The sequence below is a fragment of the Herpailurus yagouaroundi genome, unplaced genomic scaffold (assembly GCF_014898765.1).
Source record: "Herpailurus yagouaroundi ecotype Mexico unplaced genomic scaffold, PumYag 77, whole genome shotgun sequence".
Taxonomy (NCBI): Eukaryota; Metazoa; Chordata; class Mammalia; order Carnivora; family Felidae; genus Herpailurus; species Herpailurus yagouaroundi.
In genome coordinates, this window is record NW_024412388.1 from 63,308,808 (window position 1) to 63,333,796 (window position 24,989).

General features: G+C 35.3%; 1 protein-coding gene across 7 annotated transcripts in view; it reads right to left on the reverse strand.

Moving 5' to 3' along the window:
- Positions 1-2,999: 2,999 nt before the first annotated feature.
- The window catches only part of SLC44A5 (solute carrier family 44 member 5), a 380,599-nt gene continuing 358,609 nt past the window's right edge, over positions 3,000-24,989 (reverse strand). For 6 of the 7 annotated variants that reach the window (XM_040470676.1, XM_040470673.1, XM_040470672.1 and 3 more), the window contains 11 exons: positions 24,271-24,370; positions 21,704-21,796; positions 21,137-21,224; positions 20,149-20,411; positions 19,399-19,493; positions 12,375-12,478; positions 11,247-11,320; positions 10,326-10,396; positions 10,125-10,213; positions 8,708-8,792; positions 3,216-6,453 (listed from right to left, as the gene is read on the reverse strand). In XM_040470676.1, coding sequence (XP_040326610.1) covers positions 6,341-6,453; positions 8,708-8,792; positions 10,125-10,213; positions 10,326-10,396; positions 11,247-11,320; positions 12,375-12,478; positions 19,399-19,493; positions 20,149-20,411; positions 21,137-21,224; positions 21,704-21,796; positions 24,271-24,370 — 1,175 coding nt within the window. In that variant the 3' untranslated portion in view covers positions 3,216-6,340. Of the gene's footprint in view, positions 6,454-8,707; positions 8,793-10,124; positions 10,214-10,325; positions 10,397-11,246; positions 11,321-12,374; positions 12,479-19,398; positions 19,494-20,148; positions 20,412-21,136; positions 21,225-21,703; positions 21,797-24,270; positions 24,371-24,989 lie in introns of all 7 variants that reach the window. The other variant, XM_040470674.1, reaches the window with a different exon arrangement.

Sequence of the window (24,989 nt, forward strand, 5' to 3'; positions counted from 1 at the left end):
GCCAGAATCTGTGCCATTCTGGCTACCTTTTCTTGTAGGAATTTGGAAAGTGGTGGAGAAGTTGGTTAATTTGACCTGATAAATTTGAGAGGGTCCATGACCTTGACATTACTCTGATGTCCAAGCCTTGTATAATGTGGTATTCAATTTTCATGAATGAATCAGTCACATTTCTTTTAATGTGGGTTAGCTTTGTTTTCTGGGGGGTGATAGATTAGTAAGGGCCATAAGTAACTCAGCTAGATCCTGAGAGAAGTCTTCAATATCCATGTTAGTTCCAGGACAAAAAACATGGTTTATGGAAAGTTACTTTGGAAAAGTAAATTATTCCTGTTATATCAGTAAGCCATTTCTTTTCATCTATGATTTATTGAATTGTATTCTTATAATCCTATAGCTATAATTTAAAAACAAACATTTGCAAACACTTAAGGATAATATTTGCAAGAAACTGGAAAGAATGTCAAGACACCATTTTATATATCATGGTCTGCAATAATAATTTTAGTTCAATTTTGTCCCATCCTATGCCAACAAAGACTGATTTATAAAGCATGTTCCCTACTCCCGAACCAGATAATACTGGAGATAATTATTGTGCCTGGTTAGAGTTTAAGAGCAATTTCCTGAGGCACCACTTGTAAAAGTGAAAGAACATACATTGGAATGAGTGCTGTTCAGCTATATAGTAAAAGAAAAATACAAAATTGTTGCACAGAGCCTGTTTTCCAATATTAGTTTAAATAATAACTACATTATGCCTGGCAATCTCCCAGAACCTTTAATATTGTGATTTTAGTGTATGGATTCACAAATTCTTTTTAAACTTTGTAGGTGACACAAAAACATCTAATCATAATCCAATTTCAAACACTTTATTTAGAAATATGATTAGTCCCTTATCATCTAAAGTGGGAGTTAATAAGATTTAAAGCAGAATTTAGATTTCTTCTGGAAACCAAACTATATCTTTATTTTAAATAAGAATCATTAATATCTAATTCAATTTGTAACATTTTAAAAGGACATTGAAAACTGTTGTAAGAATATTGTTTTATGTTTTCATTTAAAGAAATCCTTTAAATATTAAAGAAAAAATTAATTTTGAAGATTTAACATAATTCAACTAAAAAATAGATTCTTACATATTTGTCAAGGAATAGCTAGACCTAAGAAATCTTTTAGCTTAAGTTAAACAGTGATAGGTCTACTTAATCTTGCTTTGGGAAACTATTGTTAGTCAGTGTTGACATTTTGTAGGTTCTCTAAATTCATCCCTGCCTTTAAAATGATGAAATTTGCTTCATACAATGTAGGTAAAACCAAAGGAGGGACAGAGCAAACTTTTGGCAAATTAAAACAAAGACCAACTAATTCAGGTCACTGTTTGAGTTTTAAAAAATCCATCTCTTATCCATTCGTTTTGATATATTTACTTTAGATAAATTATCAGTTTCCATTATTTGATCTCACAATCAGTGCACAGCTAGAGAAAAATGGAAATTTTTAAAAAGATAAATTTAGATATTAAAAAAAATCACCTTTGTTGATAAAAAGAAGATTCTGTTATACTAGGGTAGGTTTTAAACACTAAAGCTTTTCACATTTTCTAGCTTAAAGAAATAAAAACGTTTTTTTTATCTAAATCTTTATTAGAAGAAAAAAAACATTTAAAACGATGAGTAACAGCAAATTTCATTAAATATTAAACATTTTAGTTATCAAAGATATTTAGACAATATGTTCCTAATATTTCTGCACAGCAGAAGCACAATGATTATAGAGCTCAGACTGTCATGTGCTCATGTGAGTTTTTTTGGCATAAAAGAATATCTAAAGTCACATTCAAACAAATGTGATCATAGATAAGCTGACAGTAACTTACTGTTGATTCTCAAAGCTTTCACAAATTATCATATTTGATGGACATTCCCTTGGGGTAAATACTTTAACACTGAGCAACAAACTGAATTCATTTTCTTTCAAGTTAGTAGTACTAGTAAAATTATTTAAAATTTAATTACAAATTATGTTCTGTTTATATTAGCACAATAAAAGTTAACATTATAAATAAACTGATTATTTCATATCAAAAGTTAGAAAATGAAATAAAATACATAGAACACTCCTTGATGATAATAATCATTTAAAACAGAGCTAATTCAGTACATGACAGCTATGAGCACCCTTTGCAGGGGTAGAGTTTCCCTTTGTAATTTTTCAAAGTGTCCCTTTCCAAACTGTATAAAACACTGAGAAATGTAGTCTTACACCTATTGTATTTTCAAAGATCTACTATAGAAAAGATTAGATTTTTAAACTTCTCACTTTTAGTGTAAAAAAAAATCAACAAGCATCCTTTCAGTTTTTTTTTCTTGCGTGTAGTACACATTTGTGAATGTCCACTAGGCGCAAGGGAAATTGTTTATGCTGCAAAACGTACTCTACATTGTCACTAGGATCTCAAACATACTGAAATGACAAGTGGTTTCCAGTCAGTGAGCTAACAGGGAAACAAATGCAAGAAGACTTGTTTCAATCACTAAACATTGCAGGTTGTGTGTGTGTGTGTGTGTGTGTGTGTGTGTGTGTGTGTGTGTGTTTAAACGATGTTTGTAAACTTGCCCACAAAAGCTGGGTAATATTAAACAGCCAGTAAGGCACTTTGTCAGAGAGGACGAAGTAGTAAAGGCTGGATGGTTCGCAATTTGTTTAATAGGAAACATTCTATACTTAGAGCAAAATCTGGAGCAGGCAGTCCTTTTACCAATTTACTGTCAAACAGGAGTTGGGAAAACTTTAAAATTTTCTCTTTCAGTTTGTTTACCAATTTTCCCTGCAGAAGTCTTTTAGCTGCAATTTAAAAAATATATTAGGAGCTATCAATTCAAATAATGTATCATTTTTCAATCCAGTATTTAAAATAATATGAACATATTCACTGGTGTTTTCAAAACATCCAAGCCACTCTATTTAAAAATGAATTACAAAACAGAAGATCTTAGTATAAAAATGTACCATGTTATTGACAATTCCCTTGCGACTTCAGATGGCTTCACATATTACAGTATAAGCTTTGGTATTAAACATGCAAATAAAAGCCAACAAGGTCATGAATACAGTTTTCCAACACAAAGCACTTATGAAGCTAGCGTTGTGCAGACACAGCAGATGAAGATTTGGTAACACACCGCTGCACGATGACCACAGTTTGCACTTCTAAGGCTTCTTAGTTTGCATACTTGGCTCGTTCAGAATCTTCAGGAGAGACTGACTCATGTAATAGGGCCTTTCAGTAGAACCATCGTTTCTTTCCATATCTTCCACTAGGAGGAAGAATGGCACAGAGTAAATATCAAAGCAAAACTGTACGAGAAGTAACGTCGCCATCTACTGCATACTTGCTTTACAGCAGTTTGATTTTTTTTTTTTTAATAGCACAGTTTTGGCATCAACATTATTGTAAATATACCTATGAGAAAACAAGCAGCCCTTGTTATTATGTTAGTAAAATATTATCTCATTGTGTGTACCAGCTCATATTCTGTCAATATGCATGCTTCTCAGCTGCATGATTGAGGAAATAACTTTTACCTTCTTTTGGATAGCAAACTTAAAAAAGAAAAAAAAAATCCCCCAGGAATTTCTAAATTCACCTTCAAATTCCTGAAAAGTAGTATGTACTCAATTCACTTCCCAAATTACCATATGTGTCAAAATTTCTTTTGTTTTGCAATCAACAATTTATGTAGCATAGTTTTAAAAAATAAGATTTGTGAAATTTCAGTATATTTTAAACTGCATGTTTTGAAAAAAATGTTTTTTGCAGTTATGACTTTAATTGCTTTGTAAGATAACAGCTTCTATTTTTCCCCCTCAAAAACAATACTCATTTTTACTATCAATTATACAAAAAGTAACTAGTGGGGAATATTTTTTCTGACTAGAAATAAGCCCATATATAGTTAAAACTTCTACACTTAAAGGAAGAATCTCTAAGTAGTAAAGAAGTTATTTAAAAATATTGAACCAAACAGCATTCCTTTTCCTATGATTTGCACCAAGGGGTTATATCCTTAAAATATAGCCAGTTTTAGAATGTGCCTCCATTTAGGCAGTGAACACTTTTACTCTAGTGAATTTTTTGGTCTAATCAGCATATATAATGTTAAACATTTAATATATGGGCCCCATCTAGTCTAAGATTCTAAATGCAGAAGTTGTGACTATTAGAAGTCTCCAAATTAATCTTTGTCTTAATTTTCTAACTCCTGGAACAGCCAAGAATGTAAGGAGAAAATAAGCCAATCAGTTTCTCGCATGTTGATTTGTATTTAATTCAAGTGATTTTCCAAGTTTTATGTGTATCAGAATCAGCTAGAGAATTTTATAATAATTCACAAGCTGCCCTGCACCCAAATACAACATCTCAGAATTTCTTAAGGAAGGGGCACAAGCATCTATATTTATAACAAGTTCTCAGAGCGATTCTGATGCATACAAAACAATTTTAATTGTTTTGTTTCATGATTATGTATCAACATTAGACTACTCCTAAAGGGGATTTATTTCCTATCACTTTTCAACACTTGAGAGGTAACTATTTACTATATCTCAGTTGTAACTTCTGTACTATTGACTAATAATTATAACCATCCAGAAAGATAGATTATCACTCTTCTCTGAATTATGATTCAAGGAGAATGAGAGTGAAGAAGGCCCTTGGCCAAGATGTGAAGACAAGTGACACTTTTGACTATAATGCTCTCAAGAAAATAAGAACAAGATGGTGGCCGTTACAAAGACCACTGTTTTGAAAATCTTCCTTATTTAAGCTGTCACAGAGTTAGTCTACATCTAGGTTCCCATACTTCAGAATCATTAAAGAAATTAGTTTTTATATTAACTTGTGGCACAATGATACATTTCTGACTCTTTTTAATAAAAATTCATGGATCATATTTAGATCAAAATGTTAGATCAACACGTTCCTTTCTGTCAACACTTAAATAATTCTTATACACAAGTTTAGTGTAAAAGCCAAAACAATACTATTTGATTAAGTGTTCCTTTTGGGGTAACTTTTATACCGTTAGCCAAATCATACAAACGTGCACACAGAGATTGGGCAGGAAAAGTGCTTGAGTGTCTGATTTATGCTTTGCTCCACCATACAAAAGACTAAGGGGATGGTTGCCAGAAACCAACTTGTTGCTCTGGCCAGCAGGGGTGGAGTATAAAAATAACTTTCCTGCTAAGCTCTGAGGGAGATTTCCTAACCCACCGTATATACCCCTGTAAAGGTACCAGACAAGGTACCTATGGAGTGCTTAGGTATATTTCCTTAGAGTAAAATCTGAAGGTCTTACTCATCTATTCTCTTTCCCCAAAGTTGAACTCAAACTAAACCTTTTGTAGAATGAAGCCAAACAATGTCTTTAATCTAGAAAAACAGGTTTGCTTATAAAAACAGGTATGCTTATAAAAGATATAATCACTCTTCTGAAACAAATCCATTCCAGTTTTCTATATGGCAGGAATAGGGAAATAGGAATTTGTCTCTGTTTGGGTTAGAGACAAGAGGAATGCATTACATGGCCATTTCAGTTTGTTCAGAATATTTTCACAGTGGCCAGAGGTTCATATTATTGGAAATGGTATTCCAGAACTCAGATTCAGCTTCACTATGAATATAATTACACTAAAACGAAGTGGGCTATGAAGGTTTCACAGTAATTTTTACCTAATAATGCTCTCTATGGAACATTAACATCTCTATGTATATTATGGTCTTGATTCATGTACTGAAATATACTTCCTAGAGAAACATGAATACAAATTTAATCACAGTTTAGATAGCTGTCCACTAGCTTGAGCAGCTATATAGGCATAGTACCATATTTACGAATTTAGTACCATAAGCTGGTTAACTCTATCAATCTTTTTTATGGCTAATTGACGATACATTTATAGTGCTTTCAAAAATTGCCTGAATATCTTTTACAAACACATTTATAAAAAGAAAGGCTATCAAAGTGCTGCAATGGGAAACAGCACTCTGAGTTATAAAAGTATTGTTTAAAACACTTTCAGCTATAGGCTTTAAAAATATGTTTGACATTTACACCTTGCTCTTCAGCTGGGACCACAGTCTATAAAGTATCCTAGTTCACAGAGGCTACTGTCATCAAATGTCTGTCACCTCAAGTGGTACCAGGTTCTGGCTTTTCAGCAATAAGCATAGAAATTTCACATTACTCAAAAGCCTCATTTTTGAGTTACACATGATCTAATTTACAAAACTTCTATTTAAAAATGAATGTCACTGTTTGGAGCTTTTCTACTCTTTCTGCTTCTGGGAAACTAGTTGCATCTTGTTCAGAGTTCCGTGCAGGGTAGGGGCTAGGAAGTAGGGTTTTTCTGTGGATCCATCATTTCTTTCCAGATCTTCACCTGTATATGCAGCAGCCAAAGCAGGCAAAAGCAGCAAGCGGCAGCACAATTAAATATTTTTAGAAATTGGAGAGTCAAACAGGGAAAAATCAGAGAAATTAGTGTTAGAAAGTCAAATATAAGACAAATTAGTACCATTAAGTTGCTGATGCTCGACAAAGAAATTTCAAATTCTGACAGGAAGTACTAAAACTTCCTAAATCCCCCCCAATGCTCAAAGAGGTTTATTTTGGTAGTGTAAAGGCTAATAAGATCTTTCATGTCCTTTCAAAAGTATTATCTCTCAGTGGTGACTGTTCATTTCAGAACGGTAAAATGTCACATCCTCGGAGATGAATCTGGACAAAAAGTGTATGATCCTGTGATAAATGTAGAACAATAATTCATTTTCAGAGTTCAAAGTCACTTTTAATGGTAGTCCACACCCTAACGTTACAGATGAAGAAACGGGAGGCCCGGCTATACGAAATGATTCTCCTGAAGTCAAAAGCTCTGAGGCAATCGGAATGAGGTGAGGATCCAGCCTCTTGTCACTTAGTTCAGTTCTTGTCCTACTTAACTATATAAGGCATCCTGTTTTAAATCCCTTCAGATTGCATTAGAAAACTAATATTCTCTGACTTCACGTAATACATGAATTTAACTTCCTATTGTGCCTAGGCTAGTAATTAAATGATGGTGTGTTCACTAACACATATTGGGTGTTTCAGGGAAAGCATCAGAAGGATGCTGAGAAGCAAAGACAAGTCAGCGTGTAATTAGCTTTCCTAAAAGCTACATGCAATTTGCAGCAGATAATATCTATCAATAAACATACAAGTACAACTTAATTCTATGTTTTCACTGGTATAGTAAAAAAGATTTTGTTATTCATAGTCCTTATTATGACAAAGGATAAGAAATATATAAAATCATATAGGATAATTATGGATTTATGGAATAAATCTAAGTTATTTTTCATCCTTATCTTTTGGGAATGGTTGGATGATTTAGATTTTTGCATTAGACTTCATAGTGACCTTCCTTACATACAAAATGAAAAGCTAAGGGGGGAATATGATGGACACTGAACATTTTTGTTCTTTCACCTTCATCATATTTCTATATGATAGATCATATATCTATATTGTTATTACCATTTGAGGCATTGTTAGGATGCCTAGTATGGATCACACTAATAATCATCTACAACTACTACTGTTTTCTCATACTGGGACCAGACTTCTCATTGCCTTGTAATGTAAAAAAGATGCCATGTTTCAGGGCACCTGGGTGGCTCAGTCAGATAAGCATCCGACTTTGGCTCAGGTCATGATCTCAGGGCTTGTGAGTTTGAGTCCCGTGTCGGGTTCTGTGCTGACAGCTCAGAGCCTGGAGCCTGCTTTAGGTTCTGTGTCTCCTTGTGAGCTATGCCCCAAAATAAATAAATAAATAAATAAATAGTCAGTTTTATACAAGTGGATCACTCAATAATGCCTTCACAGAATGTTTTCTCTGCTTTTCTTAAGAGCAATGTGCCAGAGAAATGATCTCTCAGAAGGTACAGCTGTATGGCTAACAATTTGTTCTTTCATCCTCAGAGCCTACTTTCTCTAGCCTGAAAATGAAGGCCAGATCAAGCTCCTAAGGTGCTAGGTTCTCCGGGGATTTTAAGAGGAGATACTGATAGAAAACCTATCCATTCTGAGTTACACATGCCATCCAGAAGCACAGCAAAGTCAGTGATCAAAGCTCATAGGAAGTATTTTAACTCTAAGCATCAGAACTGATCTGTTTCCTGGACATACTCTTCTATGAATCCTATCTGTCTAGTATGAATTGGCTGTATGTGTCTTTGAAACCATTGCCAGCTTGGCTCTATCAGAATCTATAAAGGCTCTCTTCAAAGAATTCCTAAAGTCCAGTCTCAAAGCCCAGTCATATTCTCAGTTCTGTTAATAAAACACAACAGAATCCACTCATTATCATAAATTTGAAAACACTAAGAAATACTGAATTTGAAAGTACTAACACCATGCCATGAAGCCTGAGGTTCATTTCAGTGGCTGACCCTGCTGTGCTTTGCAAACTCCATTCTCTCAGATGTTAAGGTTTAAAGAGCATCTACTAAACAATGTCTCTTTTCAAATAAGCACTATTTGGTAGTTGCAGTCAGGTCATAGCAAATCCACAAGCCAGCTAAGGACATGGGTCTTAACCTTCTTATCTTTCAGTTACTCTCCAAAGGGGGGAAACACATATACTGAAAACTTACAGAAGCAGATGAAAATTGTATCAACACACATTGCATAGACGCTGAAGAACCCATGTGCAACTAGGTAAGATCCAATAATGACTGTCTGTAAATGAGTAAAGAAAATGAAGATGTTATTAACTCATCCAGAAGAACAATAATGCAGCTTTAAATGAAAGTCATGAAGAGAAACTTTGAAGTACCCTATGTTAGAAGATATTTCAATATAGAGACCAAGGAAATCCAATGGTAACGTTTTTGGGTGCCTTGTACTGGGATTTAAATGTATTAGATTACCTGCCAGTTGTTTTACCCCTATCCCAAATGCCCACCAAAAATATCCCAATTTTTTTTTAAGGCAGTAAAGCATGGGAGTTAATGTAACACACTGCCTAGGTTTGAATCACATGTCAGGCTCTCAGTTAACAAGTTACTTAACCTCACTGTGCTTGCTGCCTCCCATAAAAAGTTATTGGTGGGCAAGGGAAGAATGTGAATAGCAATAATATCTATGACATATGGAGGTAATTATTATAGATACTGCAGGGCTCTGACATATGGAGTGAGTCAATTGTTATACATACTGCAGGGCTCCTCCCAGGTCCTCTCCAGCTGCTGCTTCTATCCCCCAGTTAGGAATGTAGGCTGCTGATGACTGAGCAGGTTCCCTCATTAGGAATTGCCCTCACTGCAGGGACTGCCTCTCCCAAGCTTATAGCCCCATCTAGGGGACGACCCCTGGCCAACAGCTGCCTGATGCAGCATGCAAATTCTTTTGTCAGAACTTCTTGTAATTATGTCTGAGGGCTCAGCTATAAATGCAGCATCGGTCAGCTTCTTCCTTTGCCCATGTCTGCCTCCTTGCTTCCTTTTTCAAGAGTATCTCAGGAGAGCACTTCCTAATAAACCTTCCACACGCAATCCTCTCTCTCAGAGGTTGTTTCTAAGGAATACGATCTAAAGCAGAATAAGGCTTGGCACGAAGTAAGACCAATAATGTTAGCTGTCTTTATTTTTCTAATTCCTTTTTGTTTTTTCTTCTGTCATCTCTGATCAATCAGTCAGTGTTACCCAGTTGCTATGAATGAATTGTGACCTCTCAAAATGCATATGTTGAAATCTAATCCCCAATATGATGTTATCTCGAGGTGAGGTTTGAGGGAGGTAATTAGGTCATGAGGCTGGGCCTTAATCAGTGGGATTAGTGCCATTGTAAGAGGAGATAGGAGAGATGATGACCTCTCTCTCCACCATATTAGGATACAACGAGGTGTCCCTTTGCAAACCAGGAAGAGAGCTCTCACCAGGAACTGAGTCTGTGGGCACTTTAATCTTGGGCTTCTTAGCCTTCAGAACTGTGAGGAATAAATTCTTGTTTAAGCCACCCAATCTATGATATTTTTGTTATAGAAGCCTGAAGTAAGACACCAGATCTTACCAGCAAAGGTACCCAGTAGTAATTTAAAGATGTTGGTCCTTCTATAATCGTTGGCAATCTTTGTGTGAAGAGTAAGAAGGCCAGCACACCTACGTTGGAAAGGCAGAACATGTCTATTATGTACTTGCAAAGGAATAGTTTTTTGTAGTAAAGGAGTTTCTCCTAATACCTTCTAAAGTTATGTTTATTATTATTACTTACCTATACATCCAGTAACTAGAATTTTCCCCAGGATTAGTACAAAGTCTGTAACGTTATCCATAACTGCAACTCTAAGAATCAGAAAAAAGAAAGTATAATTTTGTGTTTAAATTACATTTGTTACTTGAAATTTATTAAAGTAAATAATTCATGGGGTGCCTAGGTGGTTCAGTTGGTCAAGCGTCCGACTTGAGCTCAGGTCATGATCTTCCTGTTTCTGAGTTTGAGCCCCGCATCAGGCTCTATGCTGATAGCTCAAAGCCTGGAGCCTGTATTCGGATTCATTCTCTCTCTCTCTCTCTCTCTCTCTCTCTCTGCCCCTCCCCTGCTCAGGTTCTGTCTCTCTCTCTCTCTCTCAAAAATAAATAAACACTAAAAAAAATGTTAAGCATTTAAATTTTTTGAGCTCATTTTGATATGTCTTTGATGGAAATTCTATTTGGCATTTGTTCAGTGCAAGGAATGAAGACAGCCTCTGGGGATTAAGTTCTGACCTAATTTTGATGAAGTAAACAGAAGATGGCATTGTCAGGCACTATTGGTGTCAGCCTATTTTGAAGCCTAAGACACCCTGACTCCTGAGGATGTTTCATATCTTCCCTGGTTTTGCTATTCAGACTCTGTCAATTTTGGGAGAGGGAAATTGCCAGAAACATGATGTTCGTGTAGAGAATTTCTTGACTAGTGGGGATAATAAAAATGTATAAAATGCCAGTGGGTGTGAAGATATAGATGAATGAGGGAAGCAACAATTCTAAGATATAAAAAGACATAGTATGAGAGAGTAGATTTAAATCTATCAAATTGAAAGATAATATTCATGTCTAAAAGACCACCATCACTTTAAATAACATGTGAAGTATATGATGCTCAAGGTTCACCAAATTGTCTTTTGCAAACTCAACCTGATTACTTACTTACTTTAAAACATTTCTCATCAGCAGATTGAAAGCCTCTCTTGCTGACTTGCAGAAGTTTTTGCCATATATTGCAATCTGAAGAAAACAGTTGATATTATTCTAGAGTCAGTAACATACCCTAACAAGACCAATAGACAACCCAGTGAGAGGAAAATGAATTCATTCTCTTGTCACCCAAACAGCTACTCTCATTCCTCTTTCCAGCATTTGGGTATGTGAGAGACATGGGAACTATGTGTTCTCAACTCTGCACAGCTGTCAGGGGCATTGACAATAAGGTGCACTTCAGATGCTATATGCTTGTAAACTCCATGGGAATTAGACCACACCAAACACAGGCATGTCTTTTTTCTCAAATATCAGGACATGGCTTCTGTCTTTGAAGTGTTTTGGCTAGGGTTTATTGTAAATGGGTTAAGTGTTGCAGCATTCAAATTAATAATTACTCTCAGGAAACCAATGCCTTTTGATACATTTGATTTACTCATTAGAAGATTCAATACAGTATTCTCACTGGAGGTAAATTAATGACAGTTTGAATCTTCATGACTATTTGTATCACTCCTGCAGACTCTGTGTCATGGTGATAACAAACCAGTATCATAAGGTTGTAGTTGCTAAATTTTAGAGGAATTATACTTCTGGAGCTCCTATTTTAAAAAATCTCTTCAGTAGCTTCCCTATTCCCATAGGAAATAAGTAACATATTCAGTTAGGCCCGGTCAATGCCCACACATTTCAACATAAGATTTCTTAAAAAGACCATTCTGTATGTGAATCCCAGGAAGGTATTTTTTCTTTTCCCTCAGAGTGATGCATAGACTAAGCTTTCTTCCCACTAAGCTATGTCAAAGACACACAAAATCTTTTCAATCTAGCACATTTTAAAATTTCTAAGGTAAATATTTTCCCTCTTTAAAAAGATATTAACAGTAATATGAAGTACAGTTAACATACTACTCAACTAGGAAAGCATGGCCCTGAATCATGCATTGGATTCACAAATCCTTATATCATCATGGTGGTAAATTCAACTGCATGATGTAAAAAGTGTTAGAGATGGGAAATGTAGACATGGGGTTGGGGTTTGCAAAGAAGAAACTTAGTAAATAAAAAGTAATCTACTTACCATAATATAGGCATTTCTGTTCAAAAACTTTACCACTGTTTCCAAACACCAGAAACAGCATTTCAGGCAGCATTGTAGAAATTTAGAAATGTTGTTCTGGGCCTCTATGAAAATGAGATATTCAAATTGATGAATTATTTGTGACTAAACTCTAGGAATCAAAAACACAAAAGCTTTAAAAACAGGCTTTTGATTTTTTTCAATTGTGGTAAAATATACATAAAAGTTACCATTTTAACCATTTTAAGTGTATTAATTCAATTGTCTAAAATACTGTACAGTTCAGTTCAATCCAGCAAGTGCATTCACAGTGTTGTACCACCATTATCACTATCCATTTCCAGAACTTTTCATCTCAAATAGAGACTCTGTGCCTATTAAACAATCACTTCATTCTCCCCTTTTCCCAGCTCCTGGTAACCTCTATTGTATTTTGTATGAATTTGCCTCTTCTAGATACCTCATGTAAGTGAAATGATACAATATTTATCTTTTTGTGTCTTGCTTATTTCACTTAACAAAGTTTTTAATGTTTATCATTTCATTCCTTTTTAGAGTCTAACAACATTCCATTGCAGGTATATATCACATTTTGTTTATCCTTTCATCTGTTAATGGAAATTTGGGTTTTTCTACCTTTTGGCTACTGTGAAACTTGTGTGCAAGTCTCTGTTTCAATTCCTGTTTTCAATTCTTTTGAGTATATACCTGTAGAAGTGAAATTGCTGGATCATATGGCAATTCTATCTTTAGCTTTCTGAAGAATCACCATAATGTTCTCCACAATGGCTATACCATTTTACATTTCCATCAGCAATATACTAAGGTTCCTAGTTTATCTTCATCCTACAAATATTTGTTATTTTCATTTTTTAAAATAGTAGCCATTCTAATGGATGTGAAGTGGTACCTCATTACAGTTTTGATTTGCATTTCCCTAATGAATAATACTGAGCATCTTTCCATGTGCTTATTCGTGATTTGTGTATCTTCTTTGGAGCAATGTATATGCAAATCCTTTGTAGAAGGGACCAAGATGGTGACATAGGAGGTTCCTGAACTTCCCTCCTTCTTCAGATGCACTTAAAGTACAGCTACATGTGGAACAATGTCTTCTGAGAAAAAAACTGAGACTAACTGAATGACTCCTACCCCATCAGGAAACTAAGAAAATGACCATAGTGAAACGGGTAGGAAAGGTTTAGACAAACTTCCTGTAAAGCCAATTTCTGGCACAGAACCATACTATAAGGAAGATACCCCCCAATATCAGGCTCTTCCTGAGGAGTGGAAGGTTTGGACAGCACATATAGGATTCCAACTTTTAAGGTAACCACACAAAGCACAGGCCGCCAAAACTCTTAGCTCTGAAAGCCAGTGGGGTTTATAACCACAAGTCCCACAGCACTATGCAACACAAATAGGCAGTTCTGTACAAGCACATATGGTAGCGCTCATTGTGGTTGGACAGTTGAATTCATCCAATTAGAGAAGCAAAAAGAGAAAAGAATGGATAGAGTGATGGATGTATTGGACACCACCAAACAGACCAATATGGAGGTGCCAGAAGGAGGAGAGAAAGAAAGGGGCAGAAAGTTTATTTAAAGAAATAATGGTGGAAACTTCTCTAATCTGGAAAAACAAACAGACATCCAGATCCAGAAAGCCTAAAGAATACCAAAAAAGATGAATCTAAAGAGACCTACACTGAAACACACAAAATTAAATTTTCAAAAGTTGAAAGGTAGTTAAAAGCAGTGGTAGAAAAGTGACTTTTACCTCCTTCCGTAAGACTATCAGATTTTTCAGCAGAACACTTATAGGCCAGAAAAAAGAAGTGGAATGATATATGCAAAGTGATGAAAACTGCCAAGGAAGAAACTCAATGTGGCAAAATTGTCATTCAGAATGAAGGACAGATAAAGTTTTCCTCACAAAAGCTGAAAGAGTACATCACCACTAGAGCAGCCTTACAAGGAATGTAAAAGGGAGTTCTTTAGGCTGAAACAAAAGGATGCTAACTGATAGCTGAAAATATGTGAAAGTATAAAACTCACTGATAAAAGGTAAATAGTTAAATTCAGAACACTCTAAAATTGTAATGGTGGCAGGTAAATCACAACTCTAGTATAAAGATTAAAATACAAAATATTAAAGATAACTACAACTACAATACAAAATATAAAAATATGTAAATTGTGTCACCAAAAACACCGTAGCATAAAATGTGGGGAAAGTGTAAAAATGTAGAGTGTTTATACATATTCAAAATTAAGTCATCAGCTTAAAATAGATTGATAGAACTATAAGACATTTGACATAAAATATACAGCCAGAAAATAACAAAATAGCAATACAAAGTCCATAACTATCAATAATGTAAATGAACTAAATTCTCCAATCAAAAGAGTGAATGGATTAAAAAAAAAAAAAAACTCAACTAAAAGCTACCTACAAGAGTCTCAGTTCACCTTTAAAAACACAGGTTTTGAAATGAAAGTGAGGGATTGGGAAAATATTTTTCATGCAAAAAGAAACCAAACTAAAGTGGGAATAGGTTTACTTATATCACACAAAATAGACATTAAGCCAAAAACTGTAACATGAAGGCCATTATACAGTGATAAAGGAGTGTGTTCATCAAAAGAATATAAAAATTATATTTATGTACCCATCATTGGAGTACCCATCATTTATAAATGCAAAAATCCTCAACAAAATATTAGCAAACTGCATTCAGTAGTATATTAAAAGGATAATACACCAAGATCAAGTGGATTTATCCAAGGGATATAAGGATGGTTCAATACATGCAAATCAATAAATGTGATGTACCACATTAACAAAATGAAGGATAAAAATCATCATCTCAGTAGATGCAGAAAATTAATTTGACAAAATTCAACCTCCTTTCATCATAAAAACTCACAATAAATTGGTTATATACGTCCTCAACATAATAAAAGCCATATATGACAAGCCTACAGCTAACATCATAATCAATGGTAAAAAGCTGAAAGCCTTTGCTCTAAAATCAGGAACAAAACAAGGATGTCCATTCTTGCCATTTTTATTCAACATAGTAATGGAAATCCTAGTCAGAGCAATTAGGCAATAAAACAAGTAAAAGGCATTAAAATTGGAAAAGTTGAAATAAAATTGTCTTTGCAGATAATACAATAGTATTTATACAAAACCCTATAGTCCAGCAAACAAATACTATTAGAACTAATAAATGAATTCAATGAAATATAGGAAACAAAGCCAATATTCAAAATTCAGCTGCATTTCTATATACTAACAACCAACTATTGGAAAGAGAAATTAAGAAAACAATCCCATTTAAAACTGCATCAAAACCAAGAAAATACCTAGAAACAAAATTAACTAAGGTGGGGAATTACTTGTGTATTGAAAACCATAAGCCATTGATGAAATAAAGATACAAATAAATGAAAATATTCCATATTCATGAGTTGGAAAAATTAATATTAAATGTACATAATATCCAATACAATCTACAAAAATCAATGTAATTCCTATCAAAACTCCAATGGAATTTCTCACACAAATGGAAAAAACAATCCTAAAATTTGTTTGGAACCACAAAAGACTGAATAGCCAAAACAATTAAGAAAGAAAAACAAAGCTGAAGGCATTACATGTCCTGATTTCAAACTATATTACAACGCAATGGTAATCAAAATAGTATATAGCACTGGGAGAGAAATAGACACACAAATGAATGGAACAGAATAAATGGAAAGCCCAGAAATACACCCATGTATATATGCTCAATTAATTTTCAAAGGAGTCAAGAATATACAGTGGAGAAAGGTTAGTCTCTTCAATTCAGTTGTTTTGGGAAAACTGAATGTCCACATGCAAAAGAGTAAAATTGGACCCTTATCTTAGACCACACAAAACAACTCAAAATGGATGAAAGATTTGAATGGAGACCTGAAACCATAAAACTCCTAGAAGAAATCATAGGGTAAGCTCTTTGACATTGGTCTTAGAAATGACTGGATTTAATACCAAAAGCAAAGGCAACAAAAGAAAAAATAAACAAGTGGGACTGCATCAAACTAAAAAGCTTCTGCACAGCATAGGAAACCATCAACAAAATTAAAAGGCAATCTATGGAATAGGGGAAAATATTTGCAAACCATATATGTGATAATGAGTTAATATCCAAATATACAAGGAACTCCTAGAACTTAATAGCAAAAACCAAAACACAATAACCCAATTTAAAAAAATGGGGGGCAGGGCACCGGGGTGGTTCAGTCAGTTGAGCATCCAAGTTTGCCTCGGGTCATGATCTCATTTGTGAGTTCAAGCCCCACATTGGTCTCACTGCTGCCTGTCCGTGCAGAGCCTGCTTTGGATCCTCTGCCCCTCTCTTTCTGCCCCATCCCCACTGCACTCTCCCCAAAATAAATACGTATTTTTAAAAAATGGGCAAAGGACCCAGACAGACATTTTCCCAAAAAAGACATAAAGATAGCTAATAGGTACATGAAACAGTGCTTGACATTACTACTTATCAGAGAAAGTAAATCAAAAATTACAATGAGATAGAAGATAGGATGTCTGTTATCCAAAAGACAAAAGATAAGGATGTGGAGGTGTGGATGTGGAGAAAAGGGAATTCTTGTATATTGTTGGTAGGAATGTAAATTGGTACATCTACTATGGAAAACAGTATGGAAGTTCCTCAAGAAATTAAAAATATAACTATCATACTATCCAGCAATTCTACTTTTGTGTATATATTCAAAGAAAATGAAATCACTGTCTCAAAGAGATATTTGTATTCCTATGTTCACTGCAGCATCATTTACGATATAAATGTATGGAAACATGTCATTTAATGGATCAGTGGATGAAGAAAATGTGGTATAAACACACAAGGAACATTATTCACCTTTTAAAAAGGAAATCCTGCTTTTGCAGCAACACAGATGAACTTGATGGGCATGATACTAAGGGAAATAAGCCAAATAGAAGAAGACAAATACACATGATATCACTTATATGTAGAATTTTTTTAAATGTTGAACTCATCTTAGAATGGGGGTCACCATAGGCTGGGGAATGGGGAAAATAGGGAGAACTGGTAAAAAGTACAAATTTGAAGTTGTAAGTTGAAAGGATGAAAAAGGTGATGAAAAAGGTCTTAGCATCCAATGCACAACATGGTGAATATAGTTGATAATACTACATTGTACAATTTAAATTTGCTGAAAGGTAGAATTTAAGCATTCTTATCAAAAAATAATGAGAGAGAGAGAGAAAGAAAAAAAAGAAAAGAAAAAAGAAAAGAAAAGAAATGGAAGGAAGGAAGGAGAAAAAGAAAAGATAAATATATGAGGTAATGGACATGTTTGTTACCTTGAATGTGGGATTCCTTTCACAACGTATGTATATATCAAATCACATGTTGTATACTATAAATATATTACAATTTTGCAAATTATACCTCAATAAAGCTGAAAAAATTTACATAATTTTAAGAATCCTTTGCTCATGTTGAATTGGATTGTTATTGTTGAGTTGTAGAAGCTCTTTATATATTCTTAATATTGCTTATCTGGTAGATGATTTGCAAATATTTTCTCCTATGGTTGTCTTTTCACTAGTAATGTCTCTTAGTAATGTCTTTTGATGCATAAGCTTTTTGTATGTGTGTGTGAAATCTAATTAATCTTTTTTTTTCTTTTGTTGCCTGTGCTTTTGGTGTTACATCTAAGGAATCTTCATCAAATCCAGCATCCACAAAGATTTCCTCCTCTGCTTTCTTCTAGAGTTTTACTTTTGTTTTAGTTTTTGTGTTTAAGCCTTTGATCCATTTTGAATTGATTTTTGTATATGGTGTAGAATATGGGCCCAACTTAGTCCTTTTGCATGTGGACATCCAGTTTTTCTAGAAATGCCAATTGAAAAAATGGTCCTTTCCCCATTGAATGGCCTTATATGTGAGGGTTCATTTTAGGGTTCTCTATTCCAGGTCTATGTGTCTGTCCTTATGCCAGCACCACACTTTTTTTTTTATGTTTATTTATTTTTGAGACAGAGAGATAGCATGAGCTCTGGAGGGTAGAGAGAGAGGGGGAGACACAGAATCCGAAGCAGGCTCCAGGCTCTGAGCTGTCAGCACAGAGCCCGATGCAGAGCTTGAACTCACGAGCTGTGAGATCATGACCTGAGCTGAAGTTGGACACCCAACTGACTGAGCCACCCAGGTGCCCCCCACACTGTTTTGATTACTGTAGCTTTTTTTTTTTTAATTAATGTTTATTTATTTTTGTGAGAGACAGAAAGCAGGGAAGGGGCAGAGAGACAAAGAGACACAGAATCTGAAGCAGGCTCCAGGCTCTAAGCTGTCAGCACAGAGCCCAATGTGGGGCTGGAACTTGTGAACCACAAGATCATGACCTGAGCCGAAGTCAGACGCTTAACCAACTGAGCCACCCAGGCACCCTGATTACTGTAGCTTTATATTAAATTTTGAAATGAGGTATCTGGGAGTGTTCAACTTTGTTCTGTTTGAAGATTGTTTTGTCAATAAAATATTTTAAAGTGCATTAAAAGTAGAGTTTGTTTGTAAACTATATGTGTTATGTGTAAAGGTTTATGCTGATGACACCTACATTTATATTTTAATCCTGACTCGTCCTGAGCCCCAGGTTTGAAACTGCTTGACATCTCCACCATGCCAAAACACAGTTTTTCATCTTTTCTTTGAAATTTGCTTCTCCTGGTTTCTACATCTTAGAAAATAACATCACACACACATTTTCTCTCTTTTCTTCCCCACTGCTCCTCTTCCTATCCCCTCTTGTCCCATATCCTCTCAGCAAGTCCCACTGGCTTTTCCTTCCAAACATATCCCTGGCCTGACCACCTCCATCCTTATTATCCTAATCCAACTTGTAGTCATCATGTTCCCCCCAACTCTCTGCCCCAATCTATTCACAAAAGTCAGGAAATCTGAGAAAACATAATTCTGAAGTCTTACCTTTAAGATGGCGGTCTAAGTATTCTAAGACTATTCTAAATATTTGAATTGATGCAAGAATTAAAGATCCAAATGCTAGGGATCCTGTGTGATATCTGGGTAAAGATAAAATGGTAATTAAAGTTAAAATATCTTTATTATTAACTAAAAGTATGCTAAAAAATTGTAATAGGTAAAAAGGATCTGCAGGCAGATTGCTAGGGAAGAGCTGCTTACACTTTCTTATTCAGACTGATAAAAGTCTTCACAGAGGATTTTAAATGATAAACATCTGTTTTGCCCTTCATCTACAAAAATGATACCAATAGCACATTACAGTCAAATAGAATGTTTGGGTGAAGCAATGGAGAGACACAGCTAAGTTAATTCTTAATTTTTAATTTGGTGCCCTCCCCTACCACTTCTCTCCAGAAACCTATGGCTTTTTTTTTTTTAAGATTTTAGGTAATCTCTACACCCAACATGGGGCTCGAACTCACAACCCCAAGATCAAGAGTCACATGCTCCACCAACTGAACCAGCCAGGTGCTCCACCAGAAACTTGTGGCTTTTACAAGGATTTCGGCCTGGTTTGGGATTATAAAACTGTAGCTGTAAAATCAGACATAGCTAGTGGACATCCATGAATTTTAAATCATGTCTTTGACCTCATTTTTACCTTTCCACTTGAATTACATAAGCATAAGACTGAATTACAAGCACACTAAACACAACTGAGAAGATAGATGTAGGGCTCAACGTGAAACTTACCGTATGGCTCGTCCAAATGCAGTAAAAAGTGGATATGGTGGGATATCATCAGGTTTTTTCAAGGCCCAGTAATAAGAAGCAAAGGCACCAGCAAGGGCACACTGACCCAGTGCAATGACGAAGTTTATAAGCCAGAGAAAGACAAATAGATTGAATATCTGGAAGGTAGGGATGTACTGATGGTACAGGCTCTTTCCACCATAGAAAGCAAAGTTACACTGAGCCCCAGGGCAAGCTTTGGCAATTTCAGTTGTATTAAAAATCTGCACTCAGAAAAAAAAAATACAGATATCATATTAAATGCCATTCTAAGATAACATCTTTCCTTTCTCCACTTATGTAGCCCCCAATTGCATGTCCTACTATTCCCCCATTAGCTCCTGCTGTTATTCCTATTTTCTCTCCCATCACTTTACATTATTCTTTTTTTTTTTTTTTTATAAATTTTTTTTTCAACGTTTATTTATTTTTGGGACAGAGAGAGACATAGCATGAACGGGGGAGGGGCAGAGAGAGAGGGAGACACAGAATCGGAAACAGGCTCCAGGCTCTGAGCTATCAGCCCAGAGCCCGACGCGGGGCTCGAACTCACGGACCGCGAGATCGTGACCTGGCTGAAGTCGGACGCTTAACCCACTGCGCCACCCAGGCGCCCCTACATTATTCTTTAATGAGCTCTGGAAGTGTTTGATTTTCCATGATATGTTCACCACTCTGCCCCCGCTAAAATTTCACATTTATTAGTGTTGTTGTTGACCATACCTGCTTGTTGGGTATGTAACAGAACAGATGAGCTCAGGAAAGAATAGTGCTTTCTCTCTATTCTGCCTGCCATTTTCAGTGCTCTCCTAAGATCTGATCCACCCTTCCCTTCTTAACAGTGATTCCCATTAATGCCACTATTTCAGAATGATTTTTACAATTGCTAGGTGAAATGTAGTAGACTTCTGTATTGAAGTAAGTTAAAGAGTTAGTTTCTTTTACTTACCTCTGGGTCACAGGTTGTATTTTCATGTTTACATTGCCCTTCTGGGGTTATGACTTTGTATACAGGTACCCCTGATGTAGCCAAGTAACTGGGTTAGTCTATTAAGGATAAACTATTTGCTGGTAGATTGAAAGTAGATAGACAAGAAAATAATGCAAATCACTCAAAAGTCCACTGAGAGATTAACTTCAAAAAAACTTCTAATCTTTTAATAATTCATACATTTTTCAGACCCAGAATAATAGAAGATGGGTTAGCTGTACTGAGTGATCCCTTAACATTAAAATACAAAGGAATTTTCTTCAGTTATTGCCAAGAAGAAGTACCATATGTGAAGGCAAAACAAAATCTACCATATGACCTATCTGAGGGGAAATTCAATCAGTAGAAAAACTTTTTTTTGAGCTTAGCAAAAAAAAAAAAAAAAAAAAAAAAAGGAAAAACAAAAATAAAAAACCTTTAGTGTGTTTCTAGTCTTCCCAGGATGGAAAACACTGGACACAAACTCTTGGTTCTTCAATAATAGAGTGGACCTGAGGTTTAAAGATGTCGATTACCAAAGGATACACTGCTATCACCGCCCAGTAGGAAATACAGATGGAGAGGAAAATGAAAGTTAAAAGTGGATAAACTAATGTAGTAGGGATATATCCAATGGCTCTGAAATAAAACAATAGTTGAAATTCAAAATGATCCACAAGATATAAATTCTCAAAGTTTTCTCTGTTTACACCAGAAATAAGCTTTATACTGAATTGATTCAAGAACTGTGGTAATAACTATTGACTTTTTTGCTAATCATTCTGGCATATTCTTGGTTGGCTTTACATTTTACTTAAGTTTTATTTATTTGTTTTTAGTAAATTAGAGGCCTTCTTTTAATGCTCATATTTTATTCCTGCCAAAAGTTCCCCAAAGTTCCCCAAGTTTCTGTGTGACTCAAAGATTTGATACCCCAAACTTTTTCGTCTTTGGCTATTTCCTTATGACTCAAAGATTTGATACATCATAATCATAGTTCTTCCTTTTGTTTACATTCTTAGACTTTCAAAATTGGAGAGAACCTTGAACATCATCTGATCAAATGTGAGAATCCCTCCCTAATTCAGGAATCCCTTCTATACTATTTTCTAAATATGTTTGTTTCTAGTAACCACATTGAGTGGTAAAGACTTACTTTTGTATGACAGAGCTTATTCTCTGTCATATGAAATTTAGAAAGTTCTTCCTCATATCCTGGACTGTTACTCATCCACTACCTTTTGGAAAAGAAATGTTCACCTTTTTCATATAGCAGCCCTTCAAGTTACTATTATGTTCCAGTATAATCATTCCCTTGATATTTTCTCATAAGTCATAGTGTCTGCAATGTTCACCATCCTAGTAGCCCTATTCCTACTTTTGAATGATCTTTTCAGCATATGACACTGAAAACTCAATACTGTTTGATTTAGCCACTGAGATTTATGATGGAACTATTTCCACTCCTAATGCATTGGCATATCTTAGATTCCTTTTGCATTTGTTACCTCGTTCACCTATTTGAGCTATGTTTTGTCACCTTTCTGCAGATACTGCTGTTAGGTGAATCATTGAGAATCTCATGTTTACCCTGTATTCTCACACCAATTTATTCCCGCTCTAACTTCCCCTTGAAAAAAAAAAATCAACCTGTCATAGTTGTATTGCCCTCTACCCCCCCCCCCCACACACACAGAGGTGTAATAGTGGGGCAAGTTACAGTGAATTACAGTATCATATTACTTAATAAATAAACCCAGAATATCAGTAGTTTTCAGTGGCTAATGATTGGGCTTCAGTTATTATAGGAAGGAGGGTTTCACAAACTTCTTGTTAACTATTTAAACCATTGGATTCAGGTGGCACTATTATAGTTATAGATGACAATTTTGTTAAAATAATCCTTACAGATGATTTAAAATATTTGCTCTCTGGTCATTAGAACTTAGTTTCCATTGTTCTAAATAGAAAGATGGTCTGTTGGCTTTATAGTAATGCTTTTCTTGTTTCTTCCATGCAGTATTCAAAAGTTTAAAGTATTATCCTCAAGTGACCTTTTGGAATAGTTTAGAAACTGTAGGTGTCATTACCTCCCTGCATGAATTTTAGTGTTTATTTTATAGCATTTTTTTAAAGTTTATTTATTTTGAGAGAGAGAGAGAGGCAGACAGAAGGAGAGAGAGAAAATCCCAAGCAGTCTCTGCACTGTTAGTACGGAGTCTGATGGGCTTGAACTCACCAACTTCTGGGCTCAATCTCACAAACTGTGAGATCATGACCTGAGCCTAAAGCAAAAGTTAGATGCTTAATTGACTGAGCCCCAGGAACCCCTATTTTATAGCATTAAAAAAATTTTTTTTCAATGTTTGTTTATTTTTCAGAGACAGAGCATGAATGAGGGAGGGGTGGAGAGATCAGGGACACAGAATCCGAAGCAGGCTCCAGGCTCCGAGCTATCAGCACAGAGCCCGCTGCAGAGTTGAACTTACAAACCGAACCATGAGATCATGACCTGAGCCAAAGTTGGAAGTTGGATGCTTAACTGACTGAGCCACCCAGGCACCCCTAGAGCATTTTTTAATAAAAAATTCCTGAATTAAGAGCTGTATATATAAAATGTATAGTCTGGTGCTCCTAGAATCAATTATTCTATTAGCAAATTTTGTCACTCATATAGAAATGGTAATAGCATATAATTGACTATAGAATTATGGTGATTTAAAGTTTTGCAAATGATCTCAACCATCAATATTAACATATGATTCAATATGGGAGTAATACAATATACAATACGAGTTACTTTTATATAGCACCTTATCACTCTCACACGTTATTATCCTAATATACATTTGGTGTTTAAAAAGTGCTAATACATAGACTAATAGGTTTGAGCCCTATTTCACCCTATGATAATTGAGGTTTGGAGATATTGAAGGATTTGTTAGCATGACCTTTCTAATAATTGGCAACGTCTGAACTTAAGTCTTCCTGATGGAAAGCAGATTTCTTTAACAAGTCTTCTTAAAGGGAAAATCATCTGGGGCATCTACACAATAGGCAGTGACTGATTTAGCTGACTGATACACATATGAGTTTCTCCATCAGGGCCTTACTTGCTCCCTTCCTTCAGCAGGGCAATGGAGATGCGGATTCGTTCCCTGAGGAAGATCAGCATGAGGATGATAAACACTTCAAGAAGGCAGAGTATTACCACTTTAAACAGGAAAAAAAAAAAAATTAGTGTGTGATACAAATCAATCCAAAAAACAAACTTTCTCCGCAAAAGTTAGGACTGAGTTTCGTGATTATTTCTGCCAATTCTGACTCTCCATAATTTAAGCAGTGCTACCTCTCCCCAAATGCCAATCTTAGAAATTCACTTGCAAAACCTCCAAGAAATGCTGAGAAGTCTAGATTAAAACCTTTAGCTAGAGTTTGAACAACTCAGTCGATCAGGCTTCCATTTTATCTATAGAAAAATTTCACACCATTTGTAAAAATGAGACAGAAGGAAGGGCTGCTCTAGGCAGTGTTATTTTAGATGTGTTCACTTACACTTCATTGATTAAGAGAATTACAGAAAAAACTTTTTGAGCTGTCGACCCTGCTCACAATGCCTTTTCATTAATTGACCTTGCTGACTGACAGGGCAGGCTCTTGCCTGCCACATTTTTATTTTGTGACTCCACTCATCATGGCTACCATTGATGGAATCAGGGTGTAAACCCAACTCCAGTTGTCTGATCAAAGTCTCAGAATTAGAACTAAGGGAATCTACTTCAGTTTTGAATTAAAGGTTATAAAGCTCTTGACCTCTGAGTTATACAAACTC